The sequence below is a fragment of the Gymnodraco acuticeps genome, unplaced genomic scaffold, assembly GCF_902827175.1.
Source record: "Gymnodraco acuticeps unplaced genomic scaffold, fGymAcu1.1, whole genome shotgun sequence".
Taxonomy (NCBI): Eukaryota; Metazoa; Chordata; class Actinopteri; order Perciformes; family Bathydraconidae; genus Gymnodraco; species Gymnodraco acuticeps.
Window position 1 is genome coordinate 130,709 of NW_022992040.1, and position 27,860 is coordinate 158,568.

Sequence of the window (27,860 nt, forward strand, 5' to 3'; positions counted from 1 at the left end):
CCGTTAGCATAGCGAGCTAACCAGATGCTAACATCAACATTCCACGTTACCGCTTGCGCACTCACAAAATGCGCTCGTGCCACACACACACAGAGCCGAGCTTGAATGAAACACAGAGACCCAGAAGTAGGGTACTTGTACTGTACTGTATATCATATTATTTTCGATGGCTTTACTGTATAATCAGTGTAACAGATGAACAGATCGCCACTGGGCTTTCATCTAAACACACAGCCACGTAATGATAACAAAACAAAGGTCGGGGGTCATTGGTCAAGCAACACACCAATCAGAGAGCAGCAGTGAGCACAGCTCAGGCTGTGTTTTATATTTGTATTCTTTATTTCTGACGTATTTCACACAACAAATCTTTAGTGGAAACGTTTTCACTTATATGATTTAGAAAAAAAAAACGGCAAAGTGGCAAGGCTTGCCCACCCTGCTTTGGGGGGGCACAGTGACTCATTTGGGGGGGCATGGCCCGCGAATGACCCCACATGACGCCGACCCTGATCGAGCCCTAATGCAATCAAACTGACTTGGCCTATCAGAGCACGGCTTTGTCAGTCATGTGATCACAACAACCCGGGAGAAAAATGACGGAGAACAGCGGGGCTCGCCGCTCGGGTAAGCAGTCAGTTTGTGCTCTTTATTTTACAAGCAGTGAGGGCTCGACAGCATTTGTATCTTACATTAGCTAGCTAAATGAGTGAAGTAGCCTTGTGCCTTGCTGTTAGCAAGCTCCGTAGTTATCATTAATTGAAGTGAATCACAACGTTACCGTGTCCTTTTGTGTGTGTGAGGGGGGGGGGGACGGTTTGCAAAGTAACGTAACGATCACTTCGGTTAGATAAGTCAAGTAGACCATGCTACACTATACGAAATACTCTCTTACAAAAGCCCTGCATTTAAACATGTTACTTTAGTAAAAGTATGCTAGTATAATTAGGAAAGTGTTGTTAAAGTATTTAAAGTAGACACAAGTTATACTATTATATTATATCATTTGATTTATTGTTATTACCGATGCAAGAGTTGACTTAACTGTTGTAGCTCATTTTGAACAATGAGCTAACTAATTATTACTTTCATAATGGTTTAATGTGCTGACTATTTTCTACATTAAGAGGTTAATAGATGAAGGTCTGGTTTGTTCAAAGTCTCAAAATAGTAGGACCAGAGCCCTAGAGCTCTGAGTAGGACATGCTGTCATAATTACCCAGAGTCCGAAGTGACACCTTTACAATGTTAAAGCTGTTAGATAAATGTAGTGACGTAAAAACTAAAGTATTCAAGATAGTGTAGTGAAAAAGAGATCATGTTTTTTTTTTTTTTTAAATGTTACTAAAACAAAATCTCTTGTTTTGGACTGACAGTAATGATTCAAGAAATAGTAAATAAATAAATACACACACATCAATCTGTTGTGGATGGAACACAATAAATGGTGCTCTTACCTGTGATGCCTCCTCCAAACATTATAACCAGACTGTATCATTCAAACTATAAGTAACAGTTCTAGCTACTTGACTTCAGACAAAGAATTCAAAAGACAAAATCAACACAATTTATTGAAAAACCAATCTTTATTTTACGGTGCCTCTCCTTTTGTTTGTATTATTAAACCCTTTCAATCTAAAAAACTGATCAACTCAACAGTTAACTTTATATTTATTATTGTCCAAAGCATCTAATAATAATAATAATACATGGGACTTTTATATAGCTTTTCATGAAACTCAAAGACTATTACACAATTTTGTTCCCCTCTCATATTCACAGGATGGATGATTAGAGACTTTGGGGGAAACCTCAGCTTTATGAACGTCCTGTCTGTTGGTTTGGCCGGAGAGGGCTGAGGGTCTTTCCCTGCGAGGAGTCCTCCTCGCAGGGAAAGACCCTGCAGGCCTGAGGGAGGAGGACCAGGCCTGAGGGAGAAGGACCAGGCCTGAGAGAGGAGGACCAGGCCTGAGGGAGAAGGACCAGGCCTGATGGAGGAGGACCTGCACCAGCTGCACCTACAGAACTTAGCCCATGCTGGGCATAGCTGTTACCACCTGCACAGGCCTAGCCTGTCAATTAACAGATTAACATTTAGTGTAACTTATGTATATTATTTCGTTTTTATTTTTTTTTTAAAAATGGTGATTGATAACTTTTAGTTCACATTTCAATAAATTGTATTTGCACTCCCAAAAAAAAAAATGGTGATTGATAACTTTTAGTTCACATTTCAATAAATTGTATTTGCACTCCCTTTGTCCGTTATTCTTACTGAAACTGTTAGATTACACATTCACATCTGACTGAAGATTGGTACCATTTATTTATGACGTTCCAAACTCTGCGGTACAAGGCACAAGTATTGTGAAGCTCATAAAGTGAGGCAAATGCATTTGATCAGCTGACTTTTTTTTTTTGCCAAACTTTATAGGCCTGACAATAATCACACTGTCTCTGAGGTGCAACGTAAAACACAAAACAACACACAAATAAAGTTCCTGTTGGACTACAAAACTATTCGCTGTCTCTTAATGTCCTGTACTGCTCTTAAATCTCATCACATCAGCTTCTCCTTTCCCTCTTGGATGTTCTTCTGGACCCTCAGAGAAAGAGAACATGGTGAAGCAGTCCTGTCTCTCAGGCATGTCCTTTCCTAACAGAAATATCAAAAAACATATTATTGCAGAGCAAGTGTGTTATTTAAGAAAGAGGTGTGTTTGTTTCTTCAGGGGCTATAAATATAATGATTTTTTTTTATTTGAATGTGTTTTTTTAAATCCAACAGTGTACTACAAAGATAATCAGGTTATGAATAAACCGTTCTAAATTCATCAACATTGAAATAAATGTATTATTAAAATAATATTTAACTGTTATCAAAACTTAGTGCAACTGTGGAAGCTTGCTCTGTTCGGTTGTCTCACTGAAAGACAAAGGGTCGCAGCTCTCACTATGTGATGTTGCTTAGTAAAATGTAAATGTAACCTTTTGCTAATAAAGTCCACTCAACATCACTGATGTGTAGGTGATCTAGTATTCACTCATGTTTAATGGCATGTCTATCAGTGTATTGGAGTCATTACTTTATGCATTCTTTGTAAAGTATGAAAAAGGTGTACTTTGGAATCCGTGCTGAAGTTCTCTGCTGTTAGGACTCCAGATCTGTCTCTCCTCCTCTGGTCCAGCCTGTCTGGATCACCTTGAGGACACTTTGAACAAACAGATGTAAAGTTACATGCGTGGGTTACAGACTTCTTTCCATGCAAACAACTTTTTATCTTCTTTTAAAAACAGGTCATAATCGTATTGTTATACTTAAGAAATGGCTGGATATCACAGTCCTTATACTGTATCAGTTTGATTGAGTATTATTGTGTAGGTCCTTTTTATTTTACTGTTATTTTGGATGAGTTTTTCATGAGTAAGTCAAATTAATTTGTTTTCATATGCCATATTCATATGTATCACACACATAGGGGTAAGACACAAACCTATTGAACAAATGCAATGCAATGGATAAGCTTAATTTCCACTGAAGTCACAGATAACGTCATATCATATTTAAACAAATCATTTCCTTCTCACTAAAGCATTGACTACGCTATTCATCGTCCTTAAATGCAGGCATTAAGTTACATGTTCTGTTGTACAGCCACGATAAGGCTGTTTCTCAAGTGTGATGATAATACAATTAAAAGAGGCATTGCTAATAATATTAAAAACAACAATGTTTGGGTTCTTTCGTCGGATAGGCGGTTAGCTGCAATAAATAACTCCAGTTCAACAAACCATATTACAATATCTAAGGGAGCGTTATTATCTTGAAATGTGACGTTCATATTTTAAAGATACACACATTTTATTGTGAGGTTGATTTAATATACACTAAGCCTCTCTTCAACAATACGTTGACGTTAGATAGTCTATTTTATGCTATAGTAGAGCATGGCGAATTTAAATGAACCTTAACAATGCATACAGTAACCTAAATAGCAAACTAACTATCTAACGTACAAGGATGACCTTATTTTAGCAACCTCGCACAGAAGCCTTCTGGTATACAGTAGCATCCCACTTAATGTTTTACACTCTTGGATGCTACGCATAGCATCGTTAGCACAGATGGAACTACGATTGCTCAAATGCTACCCCAACTCTAAACATTCATTAACGTTAGCTTAATAAAAACACCAGTAACATAACATAAAGTACGCAGGGTTGACTTACCGAAGAAACTGCATTCATGGACGGTCTGTTTCAACCGCAGATAAATCCTATATTTGCATGACGAATAGTCCACCAGGAACCAACACAACAAACACGGCAGAGTTCAAGTAGTGTTCTCCTCATGAGCTGAGCCGCTGTAGCATCACGGAGCTAACGGAGCTAGCAGAGAGGAGCTAGGAGCAGCAGTCCCGTTGTCATGAAGGGGGAATCTAACTATATACAGAATATATTTTTGTAGATCCAGGCTAGAAACATGTTCATTTTTTAAGTTGGACATTTTAACAAAGGGTCTACGGGAATTGCTCCCATCTGCATCCGTCGCCTACAGTTTGCAGCATTGGGCTTCACCGCACTGTCCCGGGGTTTGCCGCTTGGCTCTGATAGGCCAGAAGTCGGTTTGATTGCATTAGGGCTCGATTGCTTATCCTGTCTGAGTAGCCCGGATGAGGCTGCATCGCAATTTTTGACGTCGAATTTTACACACCGAATTTTTTAAACACCGAAATATTTGACGTCGAATTTGTTTCACTTTAATTTTTGGGATCTGAATTTGAACATTCGAATTTTTTTAACTTGAATTTTTACATTTTTATTTCACATAGATACATTCGGAGCAAAACAAATTCAGATTCATGATTTTCAAAGTAATTATTTTCAATGCTATAAATTCGGTGTCTAATAAAATTCAAATACTTCTGTCTCTTGTTTGCTTCCATACCACTGCATTTAACTATTATTATGTTAACATTGTGCACCCTTTGAAACTGTTCAGGTCAAATTGACCCAAGACATTATTGAGGCCTAAAAGAAAATAAAGGAAAATTAAATTGACCTGAACATCTTATGAGGGACGTAAATGTGTATGGGCATTTAAGTTTAAGTAAAAAACAGTCAGTTTAAAAACCTAAGCATTTATCAGTCTAATCTTAGACCGTCTAATCTAGTGAGGCTGTGGCTCAGTGGGTAGTGTGCTGGACTTCAAATCAGTGGATAGCAAGTTTGAGTCCCACTGCAGCCAGCATGTTGTTGTGTCCCTGGGCTAGACACTTCACCCCAAAATTGCTCCTGTGGGGATTGTCCACAGTACTGAATGTATGTAAGTCGCTTTGGATAAAAGCATCTAACAAATGACATGTAATGTAATCTTATCTTGGAGCTTTAATGGGATCAATTGCAGCTGCATTAAAATTTCATTTTCTCCTGCCCTTTCTCTTTTCCTTCACAGCTTTGACTGTGGCAGAGCATTAGGCCCCTGGTATCGATTGTATACTGAGGACTAATGGGCATGACAAACGCAGCAAGGGGACACAGGGGAGGGAACAGGACAATAAGAAGGAGAGGAGATAAAGTAAGGTCACCCCTAGAGATAGATAGATAAGAGGCCACTCTAGCCTGAAAACTTGTATTATCTTTTTATTATTGGACATGAAGAGAGAGAAGAGAGACTACAGAAAGGATGCTGTGACTTTGAAAGTCTTGAATGTGTTTCCTTGTTTATCATCAGCTGTTATTTTAGTATAGCATCACTAACATAATGAAAAGTCATAACCCTTTTGATTAATTTATAATCGATGTTACACAACATGAGAAAGACACATCAAATCATATCTGTTAATAGAGAAATAGTTTATGGTTTGCAAAGTGTTTTAGATGTTTTACTTTACTGATATGATGGGAAAGGGAAATAGAATATATTGTAAGTGAAATTATCTTATTTTCTTCATTAAAATCAGCTTAGTCATAATGTCTCTACAATGACATGCCATATGCTTTGATTAGACTACACGGTCTTTAAAATCTAACATGGTCAATGTTGAATAAACCTGTTTTTAATCAGTACCAAACTAGTATTGTAATTTTTTATTTCTCATTTCTAGTCCAAAAAAAAATAACTGAGCAGAACATCAAGAATCTCACAAATATTCCTTGAAAAACGGAAAAACATGGATAGTCTCTTATCACGTAAAGCTCCTCAGGCTAAACGTTCATAAAACTGAGTAAAGTGGCGGACAAACACAGACACCGAGACAGGCAGGAGTCAGACATTGTTCCAGGTCCATGAGTGTGTGACGTCCCCTTCTCTCAGAGCAGAGTTTCTACACAAATGAGTCTCTAGATAGCTGCTTTACCATCCTCTGATCCTTCTTACCTCGTCCTTTGACCCTTCCCTGATCAGAATGGCTTCTCCGCTGCCCACAGAAAAATCATTGCACCCATTGTTAAATTCTCCACCAATCGCCTCTCTCCCCTGAGCTCCACCTCTTTCCAATTAGGAGGTGTGCTGTCTGATTGCTAACCATTGCATGTCTGAACTCATTTATTTGTACTCCCAAGGACTCTTGCTGTGTTTAATGACCAACTAAGAATATTGTTTGTTTACAGCATGCGAAGTGAACATAAATATTGGTAGTGTTTTTTAGAGGTGAAAAGTTTCTTTCAAATGCTGGATGGACGTTTGTGGCTCACAATATTTTTGATAATGTCAAGCTGATGTGTGTTGATACAGAACTTTCCCTGGTTTATGGCCTGTGGTAAGCTCATAATGAATGTGCAGTTGTACCAACCTGGGGACCTCATTTATCAAGCAAAGGCCAACAGGGTCGATGCCATTTCCTCGTGCGATGCAGCCAAAACAGAGATGACTCAATGAGGCTGTAAAATGCAAGGTGTAGCCACAGGTATTTGTATTACCTGCAGCATCCAGGCGTGGGAGAACTAAGGTCAAATAAATAGACAGACACGCAGGCTTTTAGGGGGTATAATGCAAGATGGCAGGTCTCCAATCACTGGAAAATACAGATTTATCTTCATTATGATGTGAATATGTTATGGTTTTATATTGGGGTAATCTCAGTACTGATGCTAAAGGTGAATGTAGTCGGTGTGTCCAAATGAGCCTCGAAATTGGCTTTTCTTCAGAGCTACAGTATGACGGCAATTTCCATTTTCTCTTCCTTATTGTCAATAATGGTGATCATAAATGATGATAATGGCAGCTCAGAGCTGCATTAAAACAAAAAGTGGACGTTTAAAGGGTACTTTAAGAACCGTCAGTTTGATCAAACACATGCATGATATTTGATAATGTTATATTTTTTCTTTTTGTTAATAATGAAATTGTTCACGGAGTATAATAATAAGTGCTGTAATGCAGTGCACAACAACTGGCAGAGCTATTTTCTACCTGTCATGAAATATGAATGTTAAATTAAACCATAAAGGACAAAACGATTTTGAAAATGTTAAATGTTCTCCGTAATTGTCAGTCCTCTTTTTCACATCTGTCACAGCGCCAGCTTTCCTGCTGCTATCCCCTGAGCCTTCATTGGCTAAGCTAATGGCTCTCATTGAGCCAAATTCTACACCGAAGCAGACAGCAGATGTTGGAGCGGTCAGACGAGGCGGCCAGAATGACAACAACAATCCTTCTCTCTCTCAGAGAGAGAGAGAGAGAGAGAGAGAGAGAGAGAGAGAGAGAGAAAAAGAAAGAGAAAGAGAAAGAGAAAGAGAGAAAAGCAACCTGACTGGATGTGCCCCCCTGCCTCTCCTCCAGATGTTCACACCCCTGCTGGTCAAAAAGGACATTTGGGGGCTGTCACTCACAATTACCTTTTTAGGATGCATTGTCAGAGAAGTGCATGAGAATATATGTTATTATAAATGTTGTGATAAAGGCTTAAAGGAGAAATCACATTCTTAACCTCCACAGGAATCCGCAGGAAAAACGAATGTGTAAAGCTGGTAATGCTCACGAGCGCTTTAGCATAGCGGGTTATTTTTGTCATGACATGAGGAGTTTTAACCCTGCCCTTGTACAGAAGGTCAAATCAGGTCATAGAGTGATAGAGATAAGATAAGATAGAGCTTTATTGTCTCCCTTAGGAGAAATGTGTCTTGGGCATCGAGATAATACACATAAAACATTCAGGTCAGTCAGTCATAGATACAGAACAGAGATCACATATCACATGGCAACGATACAAACAAGAAACATACAGTTTACTTCACTTCATTGTTTTGAACCACATTCCCAGTTCTTAGCTCAATGTTATTATTGCTGACAATAAATAACATTGGTGACAAAAACTATGAAAAGGTTTGTGCCTTAAATCGCCATCTGGTGGTTTAAGGAGATACTGCCAAATAGTTAGACGAAAGAAAATAAGAACAATTTGTATAATTTACAAAGCTAGTTATTTGAACATTTAAATTTACTCAAGAGTTCAGATAAAAAAAACATAAAATTCAATAAAGTTCTAGTTACATTTGAATATCACAACACATCATCAGTAGAATGTTAGCTAGCTGATGTTTCCTCAGATGCAGAAATTGTTTTTGTAATGAAAAAGGGATGTGAGAGACCCTGCTCCAGTTAAGGCTCCAAAGCCTGTAGCTAGGACATTTTACCCTGAATACATTTAGCTTTCTAATAGCAGGCAGGGAAAGGTGAGGGTTAGCAGAACATTTAGTGTGGTTATGATGACAGTTGAATGTGCCATAACAAATACAGCTTTTTTTTGTCCCGTCATGTTTTTGTTCACATTTATTTAGTAATGGGGTTCTGGTCAATTCTTTAACAATCAGAATTGAGTCGACTCTTAAGTTACTAAAAGTGGAAAATTCCTGCAACTAACTGATCTGTCTAAAGGTTTAGCTGATATCAGAAAGCTTGGAAGGTGTACGAGTACCACCTGCTTTGGTTAAGCAACTGATCTGTTGAAAGCTGACTATTGGTATTTATAATAAGCTGTCTGCAGTATAATGTATGCTTGCTGGATCAAGAAAATGTTGCCATGCAGTCCTCTTAGAGACGAACATTCAGCAGCAGCAAGAGGGAGGGAAGGAGGAAGCAGACAGATGTTGCTGTTAACGCATCTCTATCTAAGCCACCATTGACGCCTATAAAAGATAATAGCCAGGCACATAAAGGCAATTGCTCAAATGCCACCGGGTCCTAATGACATGGCAAGACAACATTTTTGTTTCGCTCATCTTCTGAGGTCTTCATCATACAGGTTCATTGCACGTTTCATTGATTCTCTTATCATGCAAGTGGGACAGATTTGAGAGGAAACCACCAGCAACATGCTCAACACATGCATACACACTCCACTTGTGTTTAAAGGGTCTGATCATGATGAGATGCTGTCAAATCCCCTCACAATGCTGCCAAGGTGGAAGACTTTTAAGTGACAGCATCAAGGTGTTGTGGTTACAGAACCAGTTAAAATAGGCCATGGTTGGGGAGAGGATGCTCTGTGTGATCAAAGTCTACACGGATATCGCTTTGACTTTTCCATGTTGCCAGTGGCGTTTCTAGGTGTACAAAACTGGGGGGGCAGAAAGAGGTCGGGGGAGAGAGAGAGAGAGAGGGGGGGGGGGGGACAGAGAGAGGGGGGAGGAGAGAGAGGGGGGAGTGTCAAATTACATACTGAAGACCACAGGAGCAACACTGTGAGCGCATACATTTACGTACACAGCGTGGGGATATCATAGTAATGCACCTTCATACATGGAGTAAAGGTCACCATCACAAAGTAATTCTTAACAATAACAACAACCGTAATGCTTTAGCATTAAAACACCATAGACTGTAAATATAAGGAAAACACAGACACTCATCATCGAGGTCACAATATCAATCGATCCAGCAGAGGCCAAACACAGAAGATCAACAAAATATATGACATAAATGAACTTACCAAAGCTGAAGGCTCACTTGAAAAGAAAAGCGGCACGGCGGTCCTTCCTCTGACAGAATGTGTCTATCACTTTGGGGATGAAGTCCTGTAGTTGCTGGATCAACTGGCTTTCAATTGAAAGCATGGCCAATGCGTTAAGTCGCGGCTGTCCCATGGTGTTGCGAGTGAAAGTCTTTATCCTTTTGAGGGTGGAAAAGTTCCTCTCTGACTCGGATGTCGTCATCGGAGTTGTCACTATTATTTTGACCAAAATAACAGTCTCAGCAAACGTTTCCTCCAAGTTGTTCTCGTGAATGGATTTCAACAGAGACAGGGCAGTGTTTCCAGTGTGAAGCTCACTGTGGCGGTAGAGCGTGGTCAGCTCAGACTTCAACTTCTCCTTGTTTCCCAACGCAGGCCACAGTTTCACGGCGCAGTCAAGCTCAGGTGTAGGAAATGACAGGACATGCTGTGGGAAGAATGAGCTGTCAACAAGCTTTGCAGCGATCAAATGGTCACTCTGTGAGAACCTCTGTTCCACCTGTGAGATGACTGTGTCACAAGCCTCCTTCATCACCGGCGCTGTGCTGCTGACTCGTCGGCCTGGCTCGTCTGTTCCATCATGAGCAGTGGCGGCCAATGCATCAGTTTTCTGCCTCATTTTCTGAACATTTTCCTTGAAACGGCAGAGCGCGCTGTTGATCCCAGGTGCATCGATGCTTCGTTTTTGCAGAGTGTTGTATAGAACATCCACTTCTGGCATAAGCAACGAAAAAAAACTCCAGGAGCTGCATAAATGCTCGGTCCCGCAGTTTCTTTGACAGGCCGTATGCCTCACTTATGGTGACCGCATCCCATCCTGGTTGTGCGCGTATATGCTTCATACACTGAAGTAGTGCATCTCGGGTCTCCCAAACCGCGTTCACAGTTCTGCTTTTAAAGTTCCATCTCACAGCCGGTGGCCGTGGGATGCGTCTCTGTGTTGCCTCTGCAAGAGCTGCAACACGTTTTGGAGCACCGGAGAAAAAAGTGGAAAAAGCAGTTAGATCAGCAAAAAACACCTTCAGGATGCTCGTCCTTGCTGAACACAGTTGCTGCAGGGTCAGGTTCAGTTGGTGGGCGTAGCAGTGAACAAACTGAGCGTTTGGGTACGTCTCCTTCATCACCGTCTGTACCCCGCGCACGTTACCGCTCATGACGGCCGCCCCGTCATAGGTCTGAGCGATTAGCTTTTCTTTCAGCTTCAGGGGTTCCAGAACAGCCTTGATGCTGTTAGAGAGACCTACACCAGTTTTGTCCTTTACTTCCACAAACTCCAAAAAACGCTCTGTAACTGTGAGGTCAGGCATAATGTATCGCAGCACAATCACCATTTGCGATTTACAGGAGACATCGGTTGTCTCGTCGGCCTGAACGGCAACAAATGATGTGTTGTCCACTTGCTTGGCTATTTCCTCCCTGTACACATCATACATGCAGTCCAAGAGTTCATTCTGTATGGTGCTTGATGTCCCTTTGAAAACAAGCTGAGCTTCGTAGTGCCGTTGAAGCCTGGAATCGCCCTCACACATTGTCTCGAAAATTGACCTGAATATCCCTGGATTCAGAGAGTCCGCCGACTCGTTGTGGCCCCGCAGTGCTGTCTCACATTTCCCACACAGTTTAATACAGGTGATGATCCGACCAAGCACGTACCTGTTTTCTTCCACCTTCCTATTATGAGAATCAATGCCGCGTCTGTAGGCGCTGTCAATCTGAGCTGCAAACATTCACCCTTCCAAGTAATCCCAATTTTACGGCATTTTCCAAATGACTGTTGCTGCTCTCATGCTTCATTGTCCTCTCCGAAAGATGCTTTAAGTCCTTGTAACCTGTCCTCGACCAAGTACCTTGATCTTCACCAAAAAGCAGGCAAGGAAAGCAAAAGAGGGAATTCTTCTGGATGCTCGCCGTTAGCCATTTATTTTTAGCAAACCACTCAGCGTTAAACCCACGTTTAACTTTGCCCGCAGTCTGGACCATTTGGAAATCCGGTGGATGGTGGGCAACGAGGCGCTTTACCTCCAGTTTCTCTCCGAGACTAAGTGTCTCAAATGTGTGCTCCAGTAAATGGTCAACTTCATTCATTTTCTTTCAGTTTTTTACTTCTTTTAATCGCTGGTGATGTTAGCTATATGCTGCTCTCTCGTCTCCTCTTCAAACTACACGTGACGTTTCGCAGCACTGCACACGTGAGTACTTACAGCCAATCAATTCTGAATTATGTGAGATGACGTATGGTGGGGATGGGAGCACTATGCCCCTACGGTCATTATTTTTTTGCCACACACATTAAATAGAAAAATACTCTGAGCATGCGCAGTGTAGTTTTTACAATCACCGTTCACTTAGACAGTGAGAGGGAGGGGCAGGATCGGGTTTTGTCCCACATGGCTCTAAACAGCTCAAAACGGCACTCTAGACACTAATTAGAAGAACACAGACTAAAACAGAAATGTACAGACGAATCAGATTATTAAACATGACCTTAAAATATATTTTATATGTTTTTTTATTTATTTTTTAGTATTTTTTTGTAATCATTATTTGTAATACTTTCTTCTGACACTAGGTGGGGCTGTGCCCCACCTGCCCCTAATGACCCGCCGCCACTGCATGTTGCGAGGCGCGTGTTTACAGAGACAGAAAAAAGGAGAAATTGCATCAGAGCGTTTATCTCAACAGCAATTATATATCTGATCCTGAGACCGAGGCATGGAAGCAGAGACAAGCAGAAGCTGAAAGGAGAAAGCGTAAATACCAAAGGTGAAGGGAACCTTGATAGAAAATCCAGGCTAATTAATGAAAAGGCAGTGAGGTGAAATGAGCAGGAAATCCAGGAGGAAGCTATGGCTGACTCCTTTTCTTTGATCTTGTGCTCCAGCGAGACTTAATACCCAAAACTGCCGAATGCAGTGACTCACACCTGTTTCCAAAGCTGTGAAAGACAGAGTAGACGGACGTGTTATTGGCTGGTAAGCTCCCTTGTCACAATCACAGAAGTAGGAAGGATGTGATGTCGGAGTATATATTATTAAACCCTCTGGAAGCGGTTCGACAGTTAAGTGAGCGACCTCTGTGTAAAAACAGTGATGATATGATCTTTTATCCTCACATGATCAACCGGTTACTCTATCATCAAAAACAATGCACACACTGCCAATCTGTGGTCACAAACCGCACTACACTCAAGTAGGCAAGTGTGTGTCTTTATGAGGACAGAACACAATGAGAGATAGGAGAGAGGCTAAGGGCTCCCAAAACATCAGCCGGGGTATGGATCATTGAGATAAGAGGCAGTGGTAAATGCGGAGTGACGGCCAATAGTAAATGGCCTGTTATCTAATCAGCCCGTGATGAGGCGGGGTATCTGTTATGAGCAGACAATTCAGCACTGCTGTGACCTTTACGTTGAGGAACAACAAGTTTCATTGCAAGGATTTCAGTATTTCTGAGATATTTTAAATGCATTTTGTTTCTGTCCCATCAACTTTATTCATCATGCCAACACCATGGCCCATAAAATGGCTTCTTAAAATGGCTTCTAAGCAGTGTTGCACTCTCCAAATTGTTAGCAAAAACTTGTGAGAAAAATGAAACAGTGGTGGAATTAACTACATTTACTCAAGTACTGTACAATTTTGAGTTTTTGTTTAATCATGTTATGCCACTGAATACTTCTACTGCTCTACATTTTGGAAGCCAATGTTGTACTTTTTACTCCACTTCATTTTTTGGACAGCGTTCGTTTCTATTGATCTTACAGATTCAGATAAGTATATGCACATTTACCAGCTGTGATAGACACATTATTGCATCAATAATCCTAAACCAGGAAAGTAATATATGTTATAGCCTGTTACATTTCGAAAGCCGACTATTAACGTCTCATCTAGCTCGTTGTAGCTCATCTCAGCCAAAGATAGTGTGTCATAGCTCATTTACAGTGTTGTGCTAGTTACTGAAAACCAGTAACTAGTTACCATTACTAGTTACTTCATTTCAAAAGTAACTCAGTTACTTTACTGATTACTTACACCAAAAAGTAATGCGTTACTGTGAAAAGTAACTTTTTAGTTACTTGAAAAAAGGGCTCCCATTAATGCCCGTATAGCCTTCATTTCAGTACTGTTATTGCATTGGATAATAATTAGGGCCGGGACTTTAACGCGTTAATTAAGATTAATTAATTACACAAAAATTAACGCGTTAAAAAAATTTACGCATTTTAATCGCACTTATTTTTGCACCGCGGAACGTTTCTCACTGGATGAGTTTCAGGCGTACCGATTATACTGGAGCACCAACTAACGTTCATGACTTCAGACAACAACAATCCACAGTGAACAACAGTGGGAAATGTTGTTTTAAAAAACGGACGGGTGGAAGCGTCGATAAGAGCACGGTTGTGTGAAAATTATGCAAAAAGGAATTCGCATATCACCGCAGCACATCAAGCCTCAAGTATCACCTCAATGCAAAACATATAGCAGCTAGCGTGGACGTTAGCCTCTTTTATCGCGTTCACACCAAAAAGAGCCGGTACTAAAATTAGTTCATGAGAACCTTTTTACCCCCACGAAAGTCCCTGCTAGAGAGCAGAGAGCTGCTAGAGAGCAGGGACTTTCGTACGGCTCTCTTGTGAGAAAAGAGCTATATTTCTGATTGGCTGGGCGGATTGCAAACCACGCCCCGTAAAACTCCCAAAAAGTTTTGTGAAGCCGCCATTTTATTATCCTCGCATTAGCATTATTAGCATTAGCCCAGCGCAGAAACGCAGAGAGACTAACTTATGGCAACACAAAATAAAACATGGGAGCGGTGGAGATGACGATTTACTCGGAAGGCTTCAGTAGAAGCTGCTGGGACTCCCAGCAGCTTCTACTGAAGCCTTCCCCAACTCCGGGGACTTCCGGCCGGGGACTTTGGGCGGCAGTATACGCCGTGAAGTGGTTTGCGGCCTGCCAGTAAACCCAAAGCAGAAGAAGAAGAAGTGACGTCAGCGGCTTCATTTGCCTAATCCACCCCCAGGTTCAAAGAGTTCTCATGAACTAAGTTCTCATGAACCTTTGTGGGAAAAGTACTGCGGTGTGAATGTGCCTAATGGTATACTAAAATCCATGTGAAAAAAATTGCTTCTCACTGTTCTCAGGTCAAATATTTATATGTGATTAAAAATGCGATTAATTTCGATTAATTAATTACAAAGCCTCTAATTAATTAGATTAATTTTTTTAATCGAGTCCCGGCCCTAATATATATATATGCGTGTGTGTATATATATATTTAGTTGTAAGTCACTTTGGATAAAAGCGTCAGCTAAATGAAATGTAATACCGTGTTAAATTCAACATGTCTTGTATTTTTCAACAACAAGAACAAGAAACGGCATCCATCTTCTTTGTTGTTGAGTGTGTGAAAGAACATTATATCACAAGATGGATGCCGTCGTGTTATTGTCACGTGTGTGAAATTACTATAGATGAATACACTCTTACACCAAATAAATAACAAAAAGATAAAAACAGATGAATACTCTTACACCAAATAAATAAGTAATAGATACAAACAGAGAGATTACCTTTCCGGTGACGGAGGTTCATAATCAGAGTCATTACTGTCCCCTTCGTGCGTGACGAGATCACTATCTTCCGACGGAGAGTCCTGAAATACGATGTCCAATGCCTCCTCGACGGACAAAAAAGTCTTCTTTCTGGCTGCCATTGCTACAATGAAGACAAAGAAAACAAATCCTGCTGTTTCGCTGATCGATCTGCCGTTCTCTGCTCTCCTGTCGCCGCGGGACATGCTATGCTACGCTATAGCCTAGTATGAAGCGTACAAAGACTGGGGCGTGCGTAAACCAGCTCTACTGCCTTTATTTATACTTACGCAAACTCCTATCTCTGGAACCCATTGGTCGATTTGGGTGATTGACACCTTTTTTGAATCGTTAGAGCCAATCGAATCGAGTAGCAGTTTCAAATTACGTAAATACGTTATGCCTGCGGAGGGGGAGCTATGCGTAAAATGCATCTCCCGCAGCTGAAGCCACGGACTGTTAATCGTTGGACCTACTCTTCTGCCGTGAATGAAAGGATTGATTCTCAGTAATCATTTTAAAGTGACAAGAGACATTGGATTAACCCTGAGCAGCGTTTTTATTCCTTTGAACACGACTTTTGATCACAAAACAGCCAAGGTAAGACCTAATTATTGTCATGGATTTGAAAACTGATATTGTTTACTTGCTATGTTGTGGCTGCCAGCTCGGTTAATGTTGTGCCTGTAGTGATGGGGTGTACACCCATGGAATCTGTGGAATCTCAGCTTTCAGAAAATGTGTTGTTTGTGCGGAAAGGATGAATTATAAATGATCGTTTTTGTGAGTTATGAGCAGACATAGCAATTGCCCGTTTTTGACATGGGGTCATTTAGAGGCTTCTTGTGAGACTTATTTTTCGAAAAAAAAATTGTTTTCGTATCGTCAGTAAGCCAAGTTTCCTCCGGTCAGATGGGTATGGAATATTAATAGTTTCATGAATGACACTTCAGATATAGCACTGTTGCTACATATATAGCATTTTCGGACCCGAGCTCGGGTCTGTGGGGCTTAAGAGGGAGGCAATAAATACTGCAGAGTAGTGTGGTTATTTAATTTTGAGATTGTTTGCTTAATTTGATTAGAGTTTATTGTCATAGGCAGTGATTTCTATTGAGCACAATCATTTAAAAAATGTAACCATTTTACCATTGTTGTATTTGGGATTTTGTTCGTCATTTTGTTGCAGTCGTTTTCTGTTTAATTAGGTTGTTTTGTCTTTTTTTTTTTTACCCTGTTGTATTTCTAGTTTTTTTTCCTAAAAATCTGAAATGAAGCAAATCTATATTTTTGCTGAATGCTTCACAATACGACGAGAAGAGAGAGAGAGAGAGAGAGAGAGAAGGAGACGAGAGGATTGAGAGCCGAGAGAGAGAGAGAGAGAGAGAGAGGATGAGTCCTCTTTGATGGATAGAGAGAGAGATGATATTGGGAGGACGTGAGACTGAGGCGAAGCGTGACCCGGAGTGACTGAGATTGATTCGAGAGAGGAGAGGAGAGAGAGAGAGAGAGGAAGAGAGAGAGAGAGAGAGAGAGAGAGAGAGAGAGAGAGAGAGAGAGAGAGAGAGAGAGAGAGAGAGAGAGAAAATCTGACAATTGAACTGTATTTAATAAAAAAACAATGCCACTCAAAAACAAAATATAATATACAAGTATATTTAAAAAAATCTGGAATGCAATGACATACAAAAAAAAGGAATACAGTTATCATCAATAGTGAAAATTGTTCTTATCCCTTTTCCGTCTTTCCTCCATTCCTTCACTTCAGGTCTGATCCATATTCTCATTTTTCTCATATATGATTATAACGGATGTGTGAAAGGAAGAAGTAAAGGTGGATGACTTCTCTCTCAATGCTGTACTGTATATCAGCGCAGAGGAGAGTCAATGAAAAACCCTTGAAGCTCAAGACAAAATGCTTCAGTGAAGTGGCTCACAGAAGCAAAGGGAGATAGGTGAGCTTGCGTACATGACAGCTTTACAACAGCGGGAGCAAACTGACAGTAATATCTGCAGGAGGCTGACAGGCAGCTGCAACTTTCATGAGTGAGTGACATCCCTCTCAAACTCCAAACAGAAATATCTTTCTTTCCTCCCATAAACACACACAAACACAAGTAAACAAAAAGTGACGGGTGCAAAGCTAACAGCATACCCATCTTCTTTACCCCCAAGCAGCAACATTTTGCAGTCATTTGATTCCTTTTTCTACACCATATAACTCAAAAAGAAACCCCCCCCCTGCCTCTACCCCCTTTATTCACGGACTAGCACTTTATCTTCCTGTCTAGAGGCGCAGTAGCTAAACACGCTCTCTAATATGTGTTTTCTATCCAAGTTAAGCCTATCTGGAGGCGGGTGGGCTTGAATCTACAGTTTGAGAACCACACTGCATCCATATAGTTTCTCAGCTGTGACACAGAGCTATAATAGGACATAATTACATGGACACACACAGCCCATATAAAAATATGAGAGCTGAAAGCACCATCCTCGAATGGGCAACCATAAGGAAACTCAATCAGTTTAGTTTACAGCTTGTTATGTTGGAGAAAGTTTAAAAGAACCTGCAAATAAAACCGAATTTTTCTTCTCTTTTTCTCAAGGCAATGACCTCGTACTTTCAGCCTCATAAAGGTGATGCTTTTAGGATCAGAAGATAATAACTTGTTTTTCCAGAAGCAGTGAGGTAACACAGGACGAACAAAAGTCATGAGATTTAATAGACAAGTTTAGCTAAGTGAGAGAAGACAGAAGCCTTGTGATGCTGGCTCATGTGTCACCATGTGATTTTCATTGAGAAATGCAGTTAGTCTTGTCAATGTTTTTGAGATTATTATAAAATGCATTTGTGCGCTCAGTGTCAGAGAGAAAAGAAGAAATGATGATCATCCATGATTTACACCCAACCCTTGTGAGCACTTATATAGATATCTTCATTATTTCTTTTTTCATACCCACATGCATTGGGAGAAGATCAATGCTGCCTCCTCCTGGATATTATGTGAACTTACAAACATGACAGACACACACAAAGCACTATTCTGATTTTAGGTACAAATATTGACAAAGGTTGGAAGTTTTGAAAAATAAAATGTGAAGGAAAACATGTGACCGAGATGTGTGAACAAAAGGCTTGTGCCATGGATAATAATGAGACAATGAGACACAGACAGCGGAACTCTCACCATTATTTGATTACGTTATTGGTATCACAAGCTTGTCTGCTAATTTATTTAATATTATTCAACACAAGCAAATGATTCATTTGTTTTAACATTGGTGCCCTCGTTCCAACACATTATGTGGCCTCAAACAAGCCTTTATGCATGGGTGTAGAAAGATCTTTGAACACAACATGATTTCAAATTCTGGGAATACCTGTGAAAGAAGATGTAAACAAACAAAGAGAGATTTCACAAAGTCTGTCGAGGGACAGGAAAGTCAAACACACATGGTGTTGGTTGTAATCTTACATAAAACATATTATCTGATTTGTCTCTCCATGATGCCAAGGCCAAATGCACTTCAACAAAGAAAATACCATTTGGATACTCCTAACTGGTGCACCACTGGCAGCCAAACAGCAGATGTCTTTGTCTTCTAAATGTCACGACAATGTGGGCCGCTTTGAACATTTCCAGTAAAGTTTTTTAAAGTAATAAAGAAGCAGGCAGTCATTCACTTACACTGTGAGTCACTATTGAGCCTTTTAGTCCCATTGTAATAAATGCACATTTTCTTCAAAGAGAAAACTATTTTTACTTCCACATGATATGTTAGATTGCATCTTTGACACCCACCAAGCTGCTCACTGACAAAATCATCTAACATGAATTGTCCAATCCTCCTGTAACCAGGGCATGCTGCAGGATGGCTCCTATTGACAAAGCTGAGTCAGTAGTGTTGTTATTGAACTGACATGTTATATAGTAGTGGATCAGTTTTTCAGATGCATTAAGTTGAGATTAAAATTCTTTATAGTATGCCGTCAAAGCAAAAAAAGGAAATTAGTACAGTTCCACATTTACGCTTATCTAGGTATTGTTTTCAAGTCACCTACAGCAGGTTTCAACCTGTGCTCAGCAAATATAGAGCCAGCATTACTGCGTGTCTTCTTTGCTCTTTTTCAACAACATTGGCAATTTTATTGATTTCCATAGTGACATGCTCCTTTTTTTGTTTGCACATCAGTCTGTTTCAAGGTCAGAGGTCGAGGTCAGATACTAAAGCTAGATCTAAAGTCAATTCAGTATCTTGCTCAAGCAAGTTGTCCTACTTCAAAACGTACTTAACACTACCAAAGCTGTGACACAATATTGTATTGCACTTTTCTCTGTAGGTCCCAAATGTTCAAGTTTTAACTGGGAGTTAACACCTGAATGGCACAAATTATTTGACAAATCATTGACTATTCAAAGCAAGGTACAGCAAACAAAAGCACAGCATATAATACACTGAATGAAAATCTACTAATTTTTGCCCCTTAACATGTTTTCAACTTGGAAACAAAAAGTTGGTTGAACTTTTTGGACAGACAATATCCAACCTAAAAAATAATTCAATATTCACTAAAACTAAGGAGCTAGTGGTTAACTTCAGGAAGCGGAGTACTGCCCCAAGCCCAATTACCATCGTGGGCATGGATGTGGACATTGTGGACAGCTACAAGTTCCTGGGTGTCCACATAGACAAAAACTGGACTGGAGTAAAAACACTGACGCCCTATATAAGAAAGGCCAGAGTCGCCTGTATTTCCTCAGGAGACTCAGGTCCTTCAACGTCTGCAGCACTATGTTGCAGATGTTTTATGACTCGGTGGTCTCCAGTGTGATCTTCTTTGCTGTAGTGTGTTGGGGCAGCGGGGTGAAGACAGCTGATGCCAACAGACTCAACAAGCTCATCAGGAGAGCAGGCTCTGTCCTGGGAGTGGATCAGGAGTCTTTGGCAGTGGTGTCGGAGGGGAGAATGCTGAGGAAACTCCTCGGCATTCTGGACAACGGGTCTCACCCCCTGCATGCCACACTGATTTCCTACCGGAGCACTTTCAGCCATAGACTGAGATCACCGATAACCACCACACAGCGCCACAGGAGGTCTTTCCTCCCAGTGGCAATCAAACTCTTTAACTCTTCACCCCTAAGTAAAGGGCACTGAGAACTTCCACACCAACACTATGTGCGATTACATATCAATATAATTAACATCATTGCAATACACTCGCTGCTATATATATATATATAACTATGTGCAATATTATATTATTATTATTAGTCTTATTAATAATGCTATGATAACGTGCAATTACGTAACTGCCACTACGTTTTAATTTTTGCACTACTAACTACTAAATACTGCTAATAATAATTGCATTGATTGTGTGACCATCTATGTTTCTATGTTTCTACGTTTCATGTTGTCTGTGGATGTTTAATTGCTCTTTTTGCTGCACTTTTAGTGTACAGTTTTGCTGCTGTGTTTATTATGTTTATTGTATTTTGTTACTCTGGCACAACAATTTCCTTCAGGATGAATAAAGTCTTATCTTATCTTATCTTACACTCAATAGCAGGGATGGATTGTAAGTACATTTACTCAATTATTGCAGTACTGTTTTGACAAACGTGTACTTTGCTTGAGTATTCCCATTGTATGCTATATAGGCCTATACAATTTATAGGCAAATATTTTACGTTTCACTTCCATACGTTCATGGTTCATAGAGCTTTATGAAAAACATTATATGCTTTTACAATGTGATTCAGTAATGTAATATATCAAGTATTTAAAATAAGTGACTAAAATTTGCTCCACATTGACACACTACAACATAACAATTATATGACACTGAATAATACAAAAATAATTAAACACTTTAAAACCAATCTACTGAGGACTTTTACTTTTGATACTTGAATTGCATTTTGCTGCTGTTTCTGTGCTACATTATACATACTTTGCTGATAATGCTTATGTAGCCTACTAAATAAGTAGCCTACTTAATTCAGGACTCTTTACTTGTAATATAGTTTTTTAAGAACAGGATATTTCTACTCTTACTTTATTAAACAACCTGAGTAGCTTGGTAATGGAAGACAAATATCTGCTTTTATCCATTTTAAGATGGATAGAAGCAGATGTTAAAATGTTAAAATCATTCAAACCATGGTTTACACTTGCCTTAGTTACAGATGACTGCAGGCCAACATGCGGTGGGGGTCGCTCTTCCCTCCGCCTCTACACACTCTGGACCGGCCTTCTTTCAGCTCCTCCCTGCTTGCTGTGTCGTCGGTATCCGGAAATTAACAATCCCGTGATGTCAGGGGAGTGTTAGCATAGCATCGGAATGAGTAAAGTGCCTCTTTCCTTTCTGCTTTCAAACTTTTTCTGCGGTTACTTACTTCTGTCGGATAACAGTTTAGCTCCGACATGAGGCTGCCGGGTCGAAGGCTGTCGGAGGATGTATCCTTCCGCAGGGACGGGGTGAAGCCTCTCACCGGACCTAACGGGATGCCGCTCGGTTAGTCTCTCCGGAGCCCCAGGTCAGATTTATGAGCAACACAAGCTAGCAAGGTAGTTCATACTTTGTGGAGAGTTTATTAAATTCCTCTGCTCAGGCTGAAAACTGAGAGTTATGGCGCGCCTGGTGTTGGAGCAGCTGTCAGATTTCGGGGACTATACTGGCGGTAAGGAGCTGACTGAGATCTTTAAACTGACTAACAATAACGACCTCAAAAACAGCCTGTCAAATGTTCGCCTGAGCCCAGATGGACGTCATGTTCATGTCATCCTCCGCAAGCCTAAAGTTGGTCTTGTGACTTTTGACAAGTATGAAAGACCGCATGTTGCCCAGAACCAGAAGAAGCTGGATTTGCGGCTGACCGTGCCTATTGTGGATATCTTATATTTGGACCATAATAACAATAGCAGCAGCAGCAGAGGCACAGCAGCTGTGGCAGTGGTTTATGAGAATGGAAAAGCTGAGTTTTGGAAATTCCAGGAGTGCAAATCTGGCTGGCATCTCCTGCAAACATCAGATTTGTGCAACAGCCCCCGAGCAAAAGTGGTGTCTGTGTGTGCCTGTTCAAATCTGATCATCTGGTGTGAGGAGAGGCCACCTTCAGAGAGCACCCCTGCCCTCAGCTCCACAAGGAATAAGCTGAGATACTGTGTTTGCAGACGAGACTTCGAGGTGGAGGAGGGGGCTGTCAGTCTGGGGGGAGTGAAAATCGCCCTCCACAATAATCCTAAATTCACTGTGGTCAGCTCGGGTGAATATGTGCATCTTCTTCCTGATGTGAAAGTGAAGCCGCAGTTGTGTATCTCCAAATTCTTTCTCTCCTGGTCCCCTCGCCATGACACCTTCACAGTCAGCACCACGTGTAACAACACTCCCCTGAAAAAGCTTTCGGCTAAAGAGTCTGACTTGAAGAGGTTGGTGACAGACTGTTTGGGATACTTATCGACTCTTCAACCCCCTGAGATCTACGACTTCTACCCTACAGGATGTGGAGGCCTGCTGCTGCTGCTCAGCACGGGGTGGGTGTGTCTTCTGCAGAAAGATGGGACACTGAGACAGGTATACAAACTGGCAGATAACTGCATGGTAAAATGTGGCACTCCTCAAACAAGCCTATGCATGTACCAGGACACACTGGCTCTGCTGATGGGGCAAAACCTGCATCTGATCGACGTGAACTGTGGCAGAGAGATGGAAAAGATAACGCTGAAGAAAGAGGGGTTATTGTATGTAAACAGAGCTGAAAGATGCGCCCCTCACCTGCTCTCAGAAACTGGACTTTTTGTGGTTGTGAACAGGGAGATGAATTCCCGAGATGTCAACAACTTGAAGCCTTTTGGTGTCGACTCAGTGGAGAGTATTCACCCTGGAGAGCTCCTGGTAGAGGCTGTGTTTGAGGAGGCCTGTAAATACTACCAGCAGAGGAGCCTGAGCAGCACTCAGCTAACTGTAGACACACTAAAGAAAGGGGGCAGGTTCCAGGCCCCCATCTCTTTATCCACCATCCTCAGGAACTACCTCAGCACAGGGTTGAGGCAGAAAGGAGCTGAGCTCTTGCAGAACGGAGATGACAACACAGCGGGGCAAGATAAACTAATGGGGTCTCTAGAGGCTGAGCTCAAGGCTCTGGTCTCTCTGGAGGAGATGAAGGGGAGTTTAGTGAGGGGGAATGTTAAAGAAGTGGAGGCAGTGTGTCAGAGTCTAGTTGAGAAAGAAGTAGCCAGGCTGATGTTGGCCTCAGAGATGGATAAAGAGGCTCTGCTTTACCTCAACTCCATCTTCAGCCTGTTTCCCTCCCAAGCGTGGAGAGCAGCGCAGGCCGCCCTGCAGCTACACTACAACGGGGAGGGGTCTCTGTCCAGCAGGGCTTCCCCAGACGTGTGGAAAACTGTCCTCAGTCCTGCCACAACGTCCAGCCCCCCATCCTCCCTCCCATTCACAAACGGTGGGCTAAAACACAATCATAGTCTCAAAGGTGATCACGTTGCTAACTGTAAATCCCAAATCTCCACTTCCCCCGCCGACATGCCTGTGTTTGAGCTCCTCTGCTACTCAGTTTTTCATTTCCAACCCAGCTGGCTGCCCCGCTTCCTGGAGCTGGCCCAGCAGCAGCAGGGCTCAGCAGGACTCGGGTTGGGCCTGGCCTCTTCTTCCTCCTGGGGCTTCTCTGGTGGGAGAGCAGGGGAGGGCGGGGAGAACAACATGCCGCTCTACAAACGAGCGCTGGCCGCCTTGTCCAGCCTGATCCCGGACAGAGACAAGCGGCAAGACCTGGAGGTGGAGCTGCTGCTGGTCAGTGGGCGGCCCAACGCCATCCTGCAGGCACTGAGGACCCTCATGGCCAAGCAGCAGTGGGAGCGGGTCACCATGGTGGCCCAGAAGTTCTGCAAACGGAGTCCGCTGCTCAACAAGGAGATCTTCACTACTCTGCTGTGCGAGGTGGCTCAGCACAGAGACCTGGACCCCTACCTGGACGTGCTGTGGGTGCTGTGCCCTGAAGACCTCACCGTCACCACCATTCTCAACTTAGTGCTGAAGCACCTCCCATCCCCAAACACCCCACCATCCTCCTCCTCTTCCTCCTCATTCTCCATGTCCAGTAAGACCTCCTCGTCCCCTCCTCCCTTCGCAGACTCCCACAGCAGCCAGTTGACCATCGGGCTGTTGAAACCTCTGCTGAAGAAAGTGCTTCAGAGGGAGACCAAGCCTAGCCAGCGCTACGCAGACATCCTACAGTCACCTACGTTCCCCCCTCCTGCCCCCCCACGCCAGCCCAGGACTGTCTCAGATCCTAACACAGACTCATCTCTCGCAAACGACACCACCCCGGATTATCTCGCAGAGACACCCGGACAGCAGTCACCCCCACACACAGCTGTCCAGAGAGCAAGGGTGGTACTTCCTGCTAACCCAGTCTGAATCACAAAGACATGAACAGACTAAAACATTTCACACACAACCTGACCAAACTGTGAAGCAGCGTGTGTCGACAATCAGAATCAGTATGTAATAGATATATATCATGAGTGTAATGCAGTTAATTGTGATATTTGATGGGGGGTTTTTTTTTTAAAAGTATTGATATGAAGTATGACTACTAGAAACTATGAAATGACTACTGAAGATCTTACCGGTGTAAATACTTCAGGTAATTTTAAGTCTTAATGTGTGTATATACTGTATCCACAATGTTATTTATCTCTCAAGCCTTAACTGCACGTGGATGAGAATGTGTTTGCTTGCATCAAATAAGCTTAGCCTTTATCAAAATGCCTTGGTAATATATTGTATTAACAGTGTAGTGTGTATCTGCTCAGTAAAACAAAGCCACTAACTCTCATTATTGGGGTTTATCAAATGTACAAATGTATCAATGTATTCTTTGGCTTTTAATGTGAGCTGATGTCTGCTAATTGTAGCCAAATGTAGCTGCCTTTCAGTAGTTGATCATGCAGTGGGTAATCTACTGAGACAAGCTGGCCTTTGTGTTTGAAATGTTTGTTTTAAGTGGTATGGTTTAGAGGAGGAGGGGTAAGGGGTCCAAGGTTCCTTTACTGACTTGGTTTTGTACTTAACATATCATAAACATTAACCTAGTTTCGAAGGACTCAATGCAGACCATGTAACCAAAGTAAAACAAACCCAATTCCTGTCATCCATTTGTCCCTCGAGACTCCATCTTGTCCTCTTTTCTCCCTCCTAGCCCAACTCACAGGACATTCCAGACGTAATACCCAGTAAAAGTGACTCACAGTTTGACTTTAAATTCAATTCCGGAGGTAATTCTGTTAGGATTCCAGTGTGGGTTTGGTGCTCAGTGACTAGGCGCCCTGCTGCTTGCATAAGGTCATGTACGTCTTCCTTTATGGACCCGGTGAGGGTCTAATGTCATTAGAGATGTTATGTCCTCTCTTGGTCCTGTTAGTATTCATGCTCTGAAACCAATTGCACTTTTGTATCATCCCAGTCAGTATTGTGTGTACCATGCCTCTGTTTAAATGAATGTTTTCTGATTGAGTGTGTTGTAAACAAAAGTATATTTAAGTGCCTACTGATGCTAATGTGTGAGCAGTATATAAAGCTTGTTTTAGATAGGAATATTTTGTATGTTGAGCCTTCTGAAACAAAAGGTTTTATTTTGAAACAATCTTTGGAAGACTACTCAAATATCAACCCTGGGTGGGTGAGTTACTGACAGAGAAGCTCTAAAAGTGACATTGAGTGACAATCAGACTCCAAAATGCTGCAGAACAATCAGAGAGCTTTTCACAGTGCTGCTCTTCATTTACAGAGCCGTGTCACATTCCTGCTGGGTCTCCTCAGCTTCTCTCACTCTCTGGAGAAAGAAGTGGTGGCAGAAGCATTGGGTTGTGTTTTTTAAATGACATTTTAATTTCTAATATATGCTGACTAAGATATAATCGTGTCCTTCTAAGCTCTGTACACTTTAAACAATGTTCAGTTCAGTGCCACGAGTGTACTTTCACTGGGAACTCCCCGACTTCCCCCTACGCAGCCTGATTGAATCACTGCTCAGGTGTTTAATATTAATTTGCCTTAAACTTTGCTGTTAACAAATAAGAATTCCTTTTGGGCTCGACATCTGTTCACATCTACATTTTTACTTTGTCTACTTTTGGTGGTGCTCTCTAAGCAAATTGGAAAATATGTATACAAGTATTTATGAACCGATGTATGCTATTAAACTGAAGATACAACTTCTGTCCCGAGTTTGACATATTAACTCACTTGTTGAAAGCTTGACGTATAGATTGTGATTTGTTGGTTTGTATTGCATTACACTGTGTTCCTCCATGGGACTATACACACAGTCAAATTAACAAGACATGTTTCTGCTAGTTGTTATGGTACTATCAAACGTGTGTATCAAACTGCCATGTTCCTGTTTCCACAGATTGCTGTAGTTCTCGTTTGTTCAGCGCTTTGAATACTTTCCATTCATGCTGTACTGCACAACAATAGGTCCAGCTGAGAGATCACATACTCTTCAATGTCAAAAAATGAACACGTCGAGGTCTGTTTACTCTTTTGACATGTTTCGCTCTGGTGAACAGAAATGAACCTTTATCTGTGTCTTAATCCTTGCTGGGTGCTTGAATATTAGGAATGTGGGCCGAGACAGACCTTGAATTAGATTTTTCATAAGGTATGGGAACCCTGATTTAAGGTTGTTTTATTCAGTCCTTTACAGCCAATGCAGTCTGACTTAAAAAACAGTCTGATGTAAAAGCTTGGCTATGTCTTGGACACACAATTATTCATTCACATGATCCACTGCCGCCATTTCTAAGTTTCACCATATCCCTTCCATGGACAAATCCACGTGTGTGTGTGTGTGTGTGTGTGTGTGTGTGTGTGTGTGTGTGTGTGTGTGTGTGTGTGTGTGTGTGTGTGTGTGTGTGTGTGTGTGTGTGTGTGTGTGTGTGTGTGTGTGTGTGTGTGTGTGTGTGTGTGTGTGTGTGTGTGTGTGTGTGTGTGTGTGTGTGTGTGAGTGTGTGAGAGAGATGTAGTTGAAGGATTTCAGTGTGTAAATGCTCTCAAATGTGTGGTGGCCCGGGGCCTTTAAGAGGAATGTTGTTACTCATTAAGCTTCTCTTAAAAAAAAAAAAACCTGAAAACAAGAAAGGTGGGACACCGAGTTGCTGGTTCTCAGCAAACAGGCAGGGTCCACACAGGGATGTGAGGATATATGATCACAGCAGTGGAATATGTTTAGAGGCGGAACGTGGAGGGTTGTTATTCCTGTATCTTTAGAGTAAGAGTGCAA

At 41.6% G+C, this 27,860-nt stretch overlaps 1 protein-coding gene and 1 long non-coding RNA gene across 2 annotated transcripts; one reads left to right on the forward strand and one right to left on the reverse strand.

The window, feature by feature from the left end:
- Nucleotides 1–2,395: 2,395 nt before the first annotated feature.
- On the reverse strand, nt 2,396–3,213 carry LOC117536742. Its single transcript, XR_004567614.1, has 2 exons — nt 3,123–3,213; nt 2,396–2,656 (listed from the first exon to the last, which is right to left on the reverse strand). It is a non-coding gene; the product is annotated as an uncharacterized LOC117536742 (long non-coding RNA).
- An 18,606-nt stretch (nt 3,214–21,819) lies between these two features.
- LOC117536819 (Hermansky-Pudlak syndrome 6 protein) lies at nt 21,820–26,844 on the forward strand. The gene has a single exon (XM_034201861.1). The coding sequence runs from the start codon at nt 22,187–22,189 to the stop codon at nt 24,989–24,991; it is 2,805 nt and encodes a 934-aa protein (XP_034057752.1). The 5' UTR covers nt 21,820–22,186; the 3' UTR covers nt 24,992–26,844.
- Nucleotides 26,845–27,860: the final 1,016 nt, after the last annotated feature.

Coding starts and splice junctions, on each gene's coding strand:
- LOC117536819 (XM_034201861.1), top strand. CDS start 22,187: ATGGCGCGCCTGGTGTTGGAGCAGCTGTCAGATTTCGGGGACTATACT.